Source organism: Lipophrys pholis, assembly GCF_963383615.2.
Source record: "Lipophrys pholis genome assembly, chromosome: 15".
NCBI classification, from domain to species: Eukaryota; Metazoa; Chordata; class Actinopteri; order Blenniiformes; family Blenniidae; genus Lipophrys; species Lipophrys pholis.
Genome location: NC_137642.1, coordinates 16,977,384 through 16,992,267, shown reverse-complemented (window position 1 = coordinate 16,992,267; position 14,884 = coordinate 16,977,384). Strand labels below are relative to the sequence as shown.

The 14,884-nt window shown below is 43.9% G+C and overlaps 1 protein-coding gene across 2 annotated transcripts; it reads left to right on the top strand.

The window, feature by feature from the left end:
• Nucleotides 1–2,974: 2,974 nt before the first annotated feature.
• ism1 (isthmin 1) lies at nt 2,975–14,884 on the top strand. 2 transcript variants are annotated; one of them, XM_080481510.1, is made up of 7 exons: nt 2,975–3,539; nt 3,628–3,893; nt 9,716–9,931; nt 10,769–11,021; nt 12,654–12,797; nt 12,952–13,041; nt 13,362–14,884. In XM_080481510.1, coding segments are annotated over exons 1-7 (1,488 nt in total). In that variant the 5' UTR covers nt 2,975–3,538; the 3' UTR covers nt 13,880–14,884. The 2 variants fall into 2 exon arrangements, with proteins under 2 accessions (XP_080337636.1, XP_080337635.1); XM_080481509.1 differs by having other exon boundaries at nt 9,713–9,931.

Here is a 14,884-nt window from a genome sequence, read left to right as displayed (position 1 = left end):
AAATGAAATTAAGCTTAAAGAGATTACGACACTGGTGGCTTTTCCCATTTCACTCTGTGAAGAAATGTTAATGATTTTTTTTTAGTTTTTGCATTTTTCTCTGGTGTATATTTTCTGATGGATTATTAAAAAGTCCGTTGTCATAAATATATGGCCTTTGTTATTATGTCATTACTCTCCACTATAAGGTTTTGAGTTTCAAATAGACCCGTCGGGCAAAGTGACAGCGTTGGTGATACTCCCAGACTGTCGGGCAAGGTGGGAAGCATGAACCATGCCAAACTCTCCCCCAGTCACTTGTCGGCGTCTTCAACTTCAGCACAAGTGGCAAATGGTCAGTGTTGGCATTCAAAACATCTGTGCAGCCAGACTACTGGTGGCTAGGCCCCAGAGACCTGCCTGCCTGCGCCAGCCTCTTTTGAACTGCGGATCCAAATACACTGCACTTATTGGAATGGCATGTAGCTGCTATTCTGAAGGGGGATCCTCTGCTACGCCTTTGATGTCCACCACTGTGTCCAAAGCAGGCAAGCCATTCTCACCACTCTCTGTTTTCCATTTAGACAAGAGATTTTTCTACTCCGCAAAGAGAGTTTTGAAGTGAAGCAGGCAGAGGACAGATTTACATGGCTTGGACAGCTCTAATACGGTGAAGTCCTTTTTTCCTGAAACTGCTCTTGTTAAACTACGAGTGCAGTGAAGTAGAATAATGTTCAGTGTGTTTTATCAGAACGGAGGCTCATTGGTGGTATATCTGTATGCCTTTGATCAAATGTCTGATTGGGTTAGTCTCGAGAGATACTTGTGAGCCTATTTAGACCCTCTATTAACTAAATTATACATTCTTTATTCTATAAAGTATTTCTATTCTATAGTTAGCTCTGACAGAAGAAACCCTTGACTTGTTAACTTAAGGCCGACGATTAGGGGATTTTTCTCTGATTTCACATGTAAAAACATCATGTTTGAATAAATGTACATGATACTACAGTAATGTGTAAACACAGTAACAAAAAAACCTTTGTTTTGGATAACAATCACTTTATGGTTCACTTGTGTCACTATTTATGCTGCAGGAGACAAAACGAATTATGATTTAAGAAATAAATCAAACTAAATGTTTCAGTTGTCAGCAGTTATGATTCGCCCTAAGCTGTGCTGATATTCTGTACATTCAGTACATTTTTTAATTATCATGTATCATGTTTGAAAAGTTGAACTTTTCCATGCTGCTCATTGTTTACTGTTTGGCAGTGTTTATCTGTGGAATAAAGATTTATCTACTGAAATAAGTTAAGGAATGAGTTTATAAATCTTCTGGAAGTTGGTTTCTCAATGAAAAATAACTGCCTTTTATGGGAGACTCAAATTCCAGTGGACAATGAGAAATTAAATTGTTAAACAGGGTGATTTGTTTGGAAGAGATTCATCTCTGTCTGCTGAATCATTTGTATTTTCTTGGGAAGTCACCAGCGGACTGGACAAAAGTAATCAAATAAATGTGTTTCTAAAATGTGTCGACTGTCCTGCGTCGGTGAAACTGATAAACTCTGTAAACTCACTCACGCTGGATAACAGTAGGGGTAAATGTTGGATGAAACTCAATAAATTCAAAGGTTCCCTCAAGCCACCACTTTTAGCTACAAACCAAGTAGTGAATGATCGTTGGAGGCCAGAGCTCCAGAGTTTTTACCGTAAATATATTTGAAGGAAAATATATAAGCAATGAATGACATTTGTTGAAGGATGTTCAATGTATGCTTTTGAAGAGAAAGCTAATAACCATTTATTATAAAAATGCATGTGAGATGGTTAAAAGGACATTCTAGTTAGTTTTTTTTCTAAACCTTAGTTTGTTTTAGCTTTTTCTTTTGTTCAAATTTATATTATTTCCAGCATCTGCTTTTTAAACTACACTTTTTTTTCCCCCGGATTTCTCTTATTTTGTCTCATCTCCCAACATGGAAGTTTGTGAAAAATAACATAAATTAGTCCAAATATTAGTTGACTTAAGTAGTCCAGTCTGGGACTGTGTGCAGTAGGAGACGTTCCTCTTCATTGGCAGTTTTATCCTTTAATTTGTGCCCAAACTATACTGAGACATCAACAGCAAACAAATGATCCTGGGTGTGTGACTTCCTCCTCTCTGTCACCCACCCGTACGCAGGAACTGGGTCCCTGCTTGGTGCCTGGTTTGACACAGCGACCTGCCCTTTGAAGAGGACGATAAGTCTAATCACATTACGCACCATTTGTCTAACTTAAGTGAAGTGTTACCGCACCTTCCGTTTCACGTGACGAGCAGACTGCGCCTTTACACATGAGAGGCAAGGAGAGAGGGAGACCCCCGCCGCGGCGCCCACGGGTGTCTGAGCTGCGACGCGCCGCTGTCGTCCCCGGTGTGCCCCCCGGTGCGTCCCCGGGAACCACCAAGGACACTTCGTCTTGATGGACTAACTGCATTAAAAAGTCGGATGTTGGAGTAAACGATGTACCTATACACATATAAACACAGATTTACAGGCACGCTCCACGAATAATTAACCTCTATATGCATTTTTTTTTTTAGACCGGGTTGAAATCCCACGCATGGAGAGTGTTAACCACTACACCACTCAGCCCTACTATTAAAGTTGACCGCTGAAAATGAAGCGCAGCATATTTAGTAAAGAGAAACAAGGAACTTTGCTAATAGAAGCAGTAATAACTGAAACGCTTGTTTCCACTTTGTGGCCTAGTTATTGAAGATAAATCAGTTGCAACCTTCATTTTAGCCACCCTCAGGCGTCCCTCAAATTTAATTCTACTTTGTGACTGTTGCGTTTCAGAGATGCGTCTGGTGGGACTTGAGTGTGTTCGGGGACCGTTGGAGAGGAACGAAAGAGTTAATCAGGGGGAGGGAGCCTGCACAGGGGCGTCTAGTATAAAACCACCTCAGGAGCGCACACAACAAGAACAGCGTGTGTCTGGCTGGAGCTGGAGCCTGAAATGGTTTGACTTTCTTCCTCCGGCAGGACTCTCCAGAGCCTTCGTTTCCACGGGCGCACAAATCCACACCAGCAATGGATGAATACTGTTTTTGAAGCCGCTTGACCTCCATCGTGAAGCTTTAACTAAGGGGGGGGGGGGGGAATCTATTTTTAAATACCTGTAACTGCTTTATTTATTTATTTTACCCCCTTCTTTAAATTTTAGTGGCACTGGGAACGCACAGAATGTGGACAAAAGCAGAGATGCGTAAAAGCGGGTGAAGGTGGACGTGGAGGAAAAAGTGCGGCGTGGGGGCTGCGAATGTGGCGGGGACACTTCGGGACAACACAGGGCTGCAACTTTCCTGAGATTTGAAGATTTGAAGAGGGCGCAACAAGCGGAGAGTGTCAATGCTGCACGCTGGATCCGCCTGCAGAGTCCAGTGCGCTCCCATACCTGCAGTTCTGCGCTCAGTCACATTCGGCTTTCATCAAACTTTATCATAATAACTTGGAGCGGATACATATTTATTTGTATAGTAACACATTTTTAGAAAAAGGGGAAACAAAGTCAGCAAACTACATCAGTTTTTGTGATTGTTCGGTTGCCCAGCTCCGATCCGTTTCCCTTCATTTTTTGCCATTCTGATTCCCGAAGTGGCTCCGAAGTGGTGTTGCGGCTCCTCGTCCCCGGCGGATCCGGAGATCGGAGTCTGTGCACCGGGAGGAGGCGGAGTCGGAGCTCCGGCCGCAACGCAGGCTCCTAAGAGCGGCCGCGTCAAGAGGATGGTGCGGCTGGCGGCGGAGCTGCTGCTTCTCCTCGGACTCCTTCTCCTCACCTTGCACATCACTGTCCTGCGGAGCAACCCGCTGCCCCAAGGGAACGTAACCGTGAGCCTGGACCAGGACGCAGCGCTGACAGAGGTGAGTCAGGAAGTCGCTCTGGAAATGTGATATCTGATGGCATCTCATCTAGTCACAGATGGGTTTGATAAAGTGCTGACATGAACCCAGGTATAATGGAGCATCCATACCCTGAGGGAGGGTTCCTGTGAGTCTGTGGAGATTGACACATGGATGGATCTCCCAAAGGTGTCCCCCGGGAACTGTGGTGAGCCAGAAGGGCATAAGGAGATGAGGCAGGGTCAGAGGTCATCCCCCCCTCTCACAAGACACACACCTCCCTATTGTCTCGAGTTAAATGGTGCCCACAGGCACTTCTCTGTCATCATGGGCTCATCACTGTCACCCCAGCCTTCATTTGATAAGGCAGCGGGGTCAGAGCCGAACCCCTGGAGCTGCCCCCTCCGTCACTACCACCATTCTTAGAGCGTGATGGCAGAAGAGTGGGGACATAAACATGTCTTCAGTGCTTCCTCAAGATCAGGCCCTTAATGTTTTTATCTGATCCTGCAAGATCATGCCAAATGATCAGAACGGATTGATGGTCAGCAGTGGAAATGTGCTTTCGTGATGGTTCATGTTCCAGTCATGATTGTGCCTTCACAAAGATTCACAGGGGAGACATTTGTCAACATGACACCACTTAAGCACACTTTTAATGGTTTAACTGCTCTTTTTAACATCAGCATAAAGCACACTGACTCCAGCTGAACCCAAATCCGGACCCGAGGGTTAGGACGGGCCTGGGATCAACAGGCTTTTTTCGAGGGTGTAAAGCATCACTCAGCTGCTTTTTGAAGTATATTTAGCTTGCTACTGAAATACTTCTTCTGCCAGTGATAAATGGGTATTTATGCCCAGTGGAAAGGCTTGCTTGTGTAAATGCTTTATCAGGGCTTGTGAGAGATGAATGGAAAGAATTTTTCACTCCATCAGAGGATGGTGAGTAGTAATTTCTTTTATCTTCGACTATCACTGCCAGCACTCTATACCTCTATGCAACAGTATTGTTGGATATGAGGCCATGCAAAGCTGGAGAAATATTCCAGGAATTTATCGAATATTTGTCACCCAGCCAAATGTCGGATAGGATGAGCAGGATGAGGAACGGCAGGGAGTTTCTCAGAGTGAAGAAATACTGAACACATGCCTCCTATTTAAACTCTGACATCCTTTTTGTCAAAAACTCAAATTTACAAGAGGATTCTGGCTCGTGACGGAGTCAAAGAAAGGTCTTCAATAGTTTTTCTTTTTTTTTTGCTCATGAATGCTCTGATGATGTGCATTTACGCTTCACTAACCCTTCACTGAAGACGGTGATGTCATGTTTCAGTCGTGCTTGTCACGGGCCAGGGGGTGTATTGTCATCCCAAGGTGTCATATTTAAAAAGCCATTCAGGGGAACACAAACGACAGGATGCAGCTCTGTGCACCTGAAGTGGAGGGAGGGAGGAGAGAGAGAGAGAGAGAGAGAGAGAGAGAGAGAGAGAGAGAGAGAGAGGGCAGTCTTTGGTGGGAGCTTCATTCAGGAGGGCAGTCAGCCACTGTGTCAGTGTAATAAAATATTTAATGATGACACACAACACAACTGCTGACACTTTACAGAGGATTGTGATTTTCTAGACCGTATTTGCATCTCATCCCCGCATGGCATGACACACACACACACACACACACACACACACACACACACACACACACACACACACACACACACACACACACACACACACACACACACACACACACACACACACACACCACCAAACCCAAAACCAAAAGCCATGAATGAACACAAGCCACCCCACCCCACCCCCTCCTCACAGTATCTCTTCTTCTTTTCCCGCTTCCCCCTTTCTCACTTTGTGAGGGCTGCTTAAAGGGGCATGACTCTATTTTCAATTGGGAGCAACTCAGGGGTCCGTCCCCCCGGGGAGGCTGGCAGGAAATGAAGGCAGTCCACATTGTGCCAGATGCTTTTCAGCGCAACACTCATGTGGGTGGGAGAGAAAAATCATCCTTTGCCTGTCACATGCCTTATACTGGGGGTACGCAAATGTTTATTTATCTACTGAGGACGGGTGTGCCACTTCTGATCTACAAACTATAACAAGTTTCTTGTTGGGCCGGGGGGGGGGGGGGGGGGGTCTCGAATGGGTTATGGGAACTGCAGTAAAGGAGCTTGGGATCAAAGGGAGACAGCTGAATTTTGAAGATTTAAATTAGTTTGCTCCCATGCTGAGTTTCAGTCCTGTTAACATCACAGAAATCAGCATATTCCGCTCATTAGCCTGTGTGCCACACTCCTCTGAGGACTATTTTGAAAAGTGAGATAGAGAGGTGTTTCTGTCTACAGTAGCAGGAATTAAGACTGCACCACACACCTGTGGCTCAGTTGGTACATCCTAACGCCCCAGATTTCATAGTATGCAAGCACCTTGCACTGCAGCTGTGTGCACGATTCATCACACTCATTTACACAAAGTGTGCTGCAACTGTGGTAAAATCCCTACATAAGCAAAGTCAATTTACCAAAGTCCACATAATACGAAACATAAATGGCCTGTGATTTGAGTTCCAAGTCTCGTGTTTCTCCTCCAAAGTGTTGCTAAAAATCGGATCAAAACAAAAACAGACACAGTCAGAAACTTCAAAACATCGCCATGGCTTCCAGATTAAAATGTAGGTTTAGTGAAATGGCAGGGTTTGCGGTGTAAAGCCACTTGGATTTCTACATCTGACAAGTGATTTCATTTTCCTACTTTAATCACATATTTAGGATTACGTACAGTACCAGATATGAGTTTGATGTATCTGCAGTTGGAAAATCAGCCTCTGTTGGCATCAAACTGAGTACACATGGAGAGTTTTCACTCATTTCAACTAAGGTTGGTAAGCAATGAAGTATCTGTACTCCATTGCTGCGCTCAAGTAGATTTTTTTTTTTACTTGTTTTTATGTTTCCTCTTTACATAAACATCTGAACTTTCTCCTCCTTATATTCCTATATAGTACATTACTTATTTTAACCTTTACAGAGGACATTCAGAGCTACAACAAAAGGATCGAAGCTTGTGATGGTAGCAATTATTGATAATAAAGATCAAATTACATCTAAAATTATGATACAAGTTTAATCTCAATCGATGTCATTGGTAATGAAGCTAACACTGACAAACATAGCATTATTCTTACAACAGTTAATAGTTATTCCCTGAAAAGGGCTGAAAGTGTCAATAAAGTTGGGTACATTTTGAAGCCTATATTTCTTACTTTCACTCCTAAAGAAGTTGAATCTGTAGTTTTACTCTCACCAAAGACATTTTTTTATATTTTTTTTACACAAGTATCTGGACCTCTACTTAAGTAAAGAATGGGACTGGTTTTGGCAACTGTTATTTGAGCACATTCATGAAAGCAATTTGACATTGCCTGAACTGACTCAGGGTGTAAGCTGTGCAGTTTTTACAGGTGACAGAGAACACATGTCAAACTGCTCATGGTCGGTCTGGAGTGACCTCAACAGCGAGGACAACATAAAATGAAAAGACCTGCCTAATTATGTCTGCAGGACCCATGTTGTGTGGTGTCAAAAAGGCTCTTCAAAGTTTGTTTGGGTTCAGTTTAGTCACAAATGCTGAATAAAAAAATATGGCTTGTTTGAGATCGATTTTAAAGTGAGTGGAGGCATAAACGGTTACCACAAAGTAAAAAAAAATAAAATAAAAAAACTTTTAATAGAAAAATCAACAAAATATGCTCTGTTGAAGTTCCAATATATCTTCAAAACACCTGGAAAATACATATGATATCCTATTTTTTGACACAAGATTGAAATGATCATTTTCTGAGCTAAACTGAAAGAACGGAGCAGAAAAAGAGAGAAGTCAGAGTTAATTTTGTTGGTGTTTTGGGAGGATCTGCATTTCATTATCAAAATGTCTCATAAACCCTTTTAATCAGTGCACGTTTTGAGTTCAACTAAAGGTTTTTTAGGGATACTAAAGGACACTAAAAGAAGAAGTCAAAGTTAAAGCTGCAGAATCACTCTGGTTTATTTAAATTTTTCTACTTTTTCTTAGTTTTTCTGAGTTGATATTTGATCTTGAAAATGTTTAAATACGTCAATAGGTATTGACAGATGGCTCCTAAATGATCTCAACCTGCAAGTCCTCAATGAAATACATAATACAATTTGGTCCTGGGAAAATTCATGTCGAGACTGAAGAGAAAACTGTTTTATTCCGTTAAATTCTAGTTTAATTCATCAGAGCTCCCACTTGAGATGAACCACAGCAGCTGACTTTGTTTACAGATATTTAAACCTGTTAGTGGTCTGCTGGGCTTTTTCTCCCTCAGCGGAGCCTAATTACAGCCCATCAGTGATATCTGGAGACTTGATCCATCAAAGGTTGTTATCACAAAGCCTGAGTCCTTGTGATAGAACCAAAGAGGCTCCTGTGATGTTCACATGAAGGGTTGATAACTGATACACAAACTGCTTTGTGAAAATGATGTTTGATTCTTTTTAAGCACTTTTCTTTCTGAGCCTGTAGACTTTCGTGGTTATATCTGGAATCACGTTTTCCCTCAATTTGTGTGATTTGCAACAAAAATTATGATAATTACAAACTCATCCAACCCATCCCTTATCTACAGTAGAAATTCCCTCCTCTTCTTATTCAGTGGTAAAGTTCAGAACCAAAAACAGTTCTTCTCACCCGCTGTGTAATCATTTGCAATTATGGCTTTTTTTAAATTCACTTTAATCCGTCATATTACCTAAATCTCGTCTATAGCTGTTAATTAAGAAAAGCAAATGGATACAGAAGTGTTTGTGTACGACCTCCTCTGCCTCTGCTGTTCCAATACAAGCTACATGTACATTTATAACCCTGCCTCTCTGGCTGTGCGGCTCCATTTACAGCGTCTATATTGCCCGAGAGTGCACCTTGGCTGGACACAAACAGCTCCACTGGGGGCTTTTATACCCGCCACAATGTGGCTGAGCTGACACTTTGTCTGTGACTGGCCACCGCAACCGTACAGCCCTGCTGCCATATTCTCAGGCCTCAGGCCCGGCCGCGAAAACACTGGGGAGGAAGAAATGGGACGTGAAAAAAGAAAACAAGGATCATGATTGATGGCTTTCTTTGATCTTATTTTCTGCCACCCCCAGAATGGATGATTGCTGACTACTTTTGGCTGTCCAATTGAGGAATAATTGTTCCGTCCGTGCATACCTGATCGGGACATATGCCTCGACTGTCCTTGCGGGACGGATTTACAGCACCCCTGTCAGAAGACCAAATGTTTTTCTGTCTACAAGAAGGCAGATGTAATTATTTTGCAATGTTTGCTTAGGTTTTCTCAGTATAGCCCCAGTGCAGGAAAACCATGTGTCTTGCAGGGCTTTTTTCTTCCAGCGAGCACCAGCACATGCTATATATGTCCACACCATTTTGCTATGGTAAAGCTGCAGAGTAGTCCGTGTCAGTTAAAAATGGAAAAACAATATACAGTCTAGCCGGGACACTGGTTTAAGATAGATTATAGTTTGGTGGGAACAGACAGAGGCACGGAACACAGCGAGATGTTTTGTCCCACAGTATGGGCGACTCTGTCTTTTTGAGCTTTGAGGGGCAAAGACTCTGCTGCCTGCAGGATTTATGACAAAGGTCAAGGCCATGTGAACCTCTGTCAGCAAGAGAGATCAATCTAATTTTGCAAAGGGTGCACACTCTGCTCATGCCTAGGAGTTTTCACATTCATTCACTGTTAAGAGAATTAAACTTTTTTGATTTGCATGGAGTTAACACCACTTTTTTTTCTCTCCTCAGCAGAACAACATAAATGCTAAAAGCAGCTCCTCGGCAAAACTGGCTCATGAAGATCGGCGGTCTGGTCCAGAACACCGGTTGGGGCATCGGCCTGCGACGTTCCCCTGGCCGCAAGGCAGCAATGTCCACAAAGATAGTCCCGGTGCTTTCCTCCTAGATCTGCACAATTTTCCAGATCTCTCCAAAGCCGACATCAATGGACAGAATCCCAACATACAGGTGACCATGTGTGTCTCTGCACCTGTCAGTGCACTTTGAAGCTTTAGCTCTCTGAGGACATGACTACTCAAGCACAGAAGCCAGGAAGAGCAAACAGGAACTAATGAGAATAGTTTGGTGCACATCACTACCCCCTTTTTCTCCCCTCCCATCCTCCTTCCCACCCCCTGGTCACACTTCCTGGCTGGTAGTGAAGCTTAAGATAGACACTGAAGCCTCATGTCAATCATAATGACAGCTGAAAGGCAGACGCTAACCAGAAATGTGCCACTACCACTAACTCATGTGCAGGAAGACAGACGGCAGCTTATGTAAATGTGTGGCGAGCCTTTGCCCATAAGGGCCCTCAGTGATGCAGATGGTTGAGTAACCGCTGCCATGTTTAAATCATCCTCCTGTCTAATCCGTATAAAAAAGGGGGTCTTTCCATTTCTGAGGCCATCACTGCAAAATTTGAACACGAACAAAGTGTATTAACATCTCAAGATGTGGGAAGAGAGTAAAGCAACCAATTGAACGAGGGCGCGAGGGTGTGGGGAGCAGGGCAGGAGGTGGGTGGGAGGGTGGGGGGGTGTCTTTGATCCTGGGATTCATCTGGCTTTCATGGTCTGGAGGAGGCTGAGTAGCCCTTTGAACTCTGTGTTTAGGTGGAGAGAGCCCGAGAGGTGGGAGGGTGACTGTGGGGCAGGGGTGGTGTTCCCCCCTCATCTGGAAAGCACATGTGTTTGGACAGGGGGGGGGGGGGGTATTATGTGCAAGGCCAGGGGTATCAGACAGTGCCCCTCCACTGCACCAGATCCAAGAGTGTCAACTTAAACTTGGTTTCTCTTGACACAGGTGACCATTGAAGTTGTGGACGGGCTGGAGGGCCACGAGCCAGAAAAAGGCCTCCGCAAGGAGAGCAAGCCCAGCTGGGCTTCTCCCAACTGGAGAAACTGGTGGCCCCACACGTCTTCATCCACCTCCTCTTCCTCCACCCATCAGACGGAGGAGCATGATCGGTCCTACGGGGGCAACACAGAGGACAGCAACTTCCTCAGGCCACCGGAGGACTGGGACAGGAGGGGCAGCAAAGCTCAAGCTGAATATGGTGAGACTGACAGGAGGCAGTGCGTGTGTTTGCGAGGAAATGAATGCACTTAGCAGAATATAGAGCTGCATCCACAAGCACTTATTTGAGTGCCGGTCCCCGACGTTTTCCACAGATGGCCATGGTCTGATGTGGAATCTGTAATTTACAGATTTGCTGATTTAAGCTGTCACCATAATAAGTGCAGTCATCCCGGGCAAGCCTTTGGGAGCCCCTGATTGAAGCCTTTAACACGCTTTTATGAGATGGATTCCTCTGTGTTGTGGAGCTCGCTACGTGACACAGTTTAAACGCCTCGCTACATCAAAGTTTAGCAACAGGAATGGAGCCAAAAGTCCTGTTAAGGCTTCCTCACAGTTCTCACAGCACCCTCCAAAAGTAACCCCACAGATAAATCTGCTCTGAAAGAATTTACACTCACTGTCGTACTGTATGCGTGTGGACCATGTCGTAGCATGCCCAAACCAACATGGTTGAACAGGAATGCTTGTGCTGTGGAAATTTTCAATTTATTCACTTGCGCTATAGTGGTTAGAATGGATATTTTATAAAAAAAAAAACTTGTGCAAACCAGAGCCCACGCTTAATGGTTCTGGCTTATCACTGTGGTCAGCCCTCATTTATCCCTTATTTCATACCCCACTAATGGACAAGGAAATATTTTATCATCATTATGGTCTTGGTTTTAAGCCTAATAATCATTGTGGAAAGCCAGAGAAGGTCACCCATCATGGGCCGATGATAACACGCGGGGCGGTTTCATCTGTGGTCTGAGTGCAGGTTATTATCAAGATTTCCTAATATGCTTTTGGAGAAGGGAGGGGAGCAGTGGTAGATGGCTATCTGGCCTGTATTCATACAAATGCTCATAATGAGGGGCAGATGGCAGTGGGGGGTGTGTAGGAGGAGTTGGAGCCAAGCCAGAAATACTTCCATCCCAAAATGCCCACATTAATTCTTCTCATTGATGGAGTGCGGCTTTCAATATGTGTGTGCATGCGTGCGGTACGGCAACAGCTTGGGCAGTGGTGGTGGAGCAGCGAGGTGGTGGTCGAGCCTTTGACTAACTGCCTCCATTTATACATTTATGTACTCAATCATTATTAGGGTTGAAGAGGATTTCTTGCCATTTCAAATTCTATTTTCAAACCTCTGCATCATGAATGGAGAATGAAGAATGGTGCCATAGTTTTTTTTGGGGGGGTGCTTAACCAGCAGAGAAAAAGATTGTGTTTGTAATTTGTCTCCTGGATCTGTGGTGGCACTTTTTTGAAATCACATAAATACCATTTGGTTACTTCACAAATTTATCTTAGAAACTGGCGAATATGATCTAAACTTCGTGATTCACCAGATCTGCCTTTAGTTAATTGTGTATGCACTTTCTTTCCTTCATTCTTTGAGACTCCAGTGTGACAGTGAGGACATGGTTCGAGGATTAGGAATTGATCTCACATGGGGAACTTAGTCTTCAAAAGGTTAAGTTATAATAAGGGGACAGCAAATTCTAGCATGGAATCTGCATTGAGCTCTCATTTTCCCATTTTTTCGTAATCTATGGAAACAGACCTTACTATATCAATTTTGTGGCATCAAAGCTGAGAATCCTTCTTCCTTTGTGTCTGATTCAAGACTACATTGACGGAGAAGGGGACTGGAGTAACTGGTCGGCCTGCAGTGTCACTTGTGGAAATGGCAACCAGAAGAGAACCAGGTCCTGTGGTTATGCCTGCACAGCCACTGAGTCCAGAACATGTGACATGCCCAACTGTCCCGGTAAGCAATTGTTTTACTGTAACAGGTGCAAAAAAATAACTAAGGAAAAAAATCTGCATCAGTAAAGATGGCCATGATCGGTATGCATACATGTATTTTAAGCCTGTGTGTTTGTGCCTTTGGATCCTTTCACTATGCATTCATCTCCCTAAAGGTATTGAGGATGCCTTCAAGACAGCAGCCACTGAAGTGAGCCTGTTAGCTGGAACAGATGAGTTCAATGCCACAGAGCTCTTTGGTGTTGGTAAGAGTTTGCCTTTCTCCAGACTATCCCTCATTCATATGTTCTTATACTATCAAAGGCGGTGGCATCCATCTGGCAGCAGTGCTCCTGCGCTGAGCATTCCTGCTCCATGCGGTGTGCTCCATTACAGCGCGGGGAAGGAAATGTGCAGCAGGGCAGGAGCAGCACAGTATGATGCTCCCTGGGCTCTCTTTGTCTGTCGAGACTTAATAAACTCAGTGAAAACACACCTTCATATTACAATTTCTCACACTTGCGGTTTTGGTGTCGAATGGCTATGACAGAGCTGTGGCATTTAATAATGTCTTCATTTCTTCCAGACACAGACAGCTGCGAGAGGTGGATGAACTGCAAAAGCGATTTCTTGAAGAAGTACATGACCAAGGTGGCAAACGACCTACCCAGCTGCCCTTGCTCCTACCCGACCGAGGTGGCCTACAGCACGGCAGACGTGCACGACCCCCTCACACGCCGAGATTTCCGCTGGAAAGACGCCAGCGGGCCGAAGGAGAAGCTGGAGATCTACAAGCCCACAGCCCGCTACTGCATCAGGTCCATGCTGACCCTGGAGTCGACCACGCTGGCGGCGCAGCACTGCTGCTACGACGACAGCATGAAGCTCATCACACGCGGCAAAGGGGCCGGCACGCCCAACCTCATCAGCACAGAGTTCTCGGCCGACCTGCACTACAAGGTGGACATTCTGCCATGGATCATCTGCAAAGGAGACTGGAGCCGCTACAACCAGGCCAGGCCACCGAACAACGGGCAGAAGTGTCCAGACAACCCTCAGGACGAGGACTACTACAAACAGTTTGAAGAGGCAAGGGAATTCTAACAGGAAAGAAACGACACACTGCTTAAATACCCTGCTAAACCTCAAAAATGGCGCTGAAACCATTGTTATGCTCTTTTAGGTCAAGTAACACATGAACTTTTAGGCTCTGAGGAAAGACTTACTGCTCTTTTGAACCAAGAGGAATTCAAATCTAACAGAGTCGCAACCCATACTTGCTCACATGGAACTTTTACAACTTAATCAAAACCGGGTGCAGAAAGGTTGCTTTTTCTTTCTTTTCTTTTTTTTTTTTTTTTTCCTCAACAGGCTTCTGTAATTTTGCCAGTCGTTTTCTTGCAAACTGTACCTTTTTGGTCACTAAAGGGAAAACTAACTTCAGATTTTTAAAAGGGAAATTTATATTACAGAAATGTCCTTCCAGATAGTGTTTGCATAGATGCTTTATGTGCGAGTTTGTAGAGTTTTAAAATCCCTCAGGAAGGTTTTGAGGTGCCCAAACACAATTTGTGATTCACAGTATGCAGGTCTTCATGTAAGCTTGTGAGTATGTTTATTTAGCATGCACATTTTATTTTATTTTTTAAGAAAATGTCATTAATTTAGCCCTGTAATTTAACTGTGTCCTTTGTGTCTCTGAGGCGGACCTTCATTGTACAAAGCCTGCATTATTTTTGTAAAGTATTTATTAAGTCGTAGCTGTGTCTGAGTTGGATGTCGATGTCTGTGGTTTCACATGTGGCTGAATGCTAATTTGAGATTTCCTCTCCAGCTCATCCTTTGCCACCAACGTGCGTATTCCTGTGTTGAGTTAGAATTAAACCGAAATAGAGCGTAAAGAATGTGTGAATTTAAGTGTATGGAAAGATTTTTGAGATATAAATCTATAAATAAATCCTTTTTTTTAAAGTCACCTGATGATGAGATGTTTAAAAAAAATGAATACGTATTGGTGTGTTCTTCACTAAAAGATCTCTTGAAGGTATAAAACAGAGGGGCGAAATCAGCTGCTATTAATTTCCTCTCTTGTTGCTGGAAGGAAAGTTC

Coding starts and splice junctions, on each gene's coding strand:
- ism1 (XM_080481509.1), top strand. Junction 12,798..12,951: donor TGACATGCCCAACTGTCCCG/GTAAGCAATTGT, acceptor ATCTCCCTAAAG/GTATTGAGGATGCCTTCAAG. Junction 13,042..13,361: donor CACAGAGCTCTTTGGTGTTG/GTAAGAGTTTGC, acceptor CATTTCTTCCAG/ACACAGACAGCTGCGAGAGG.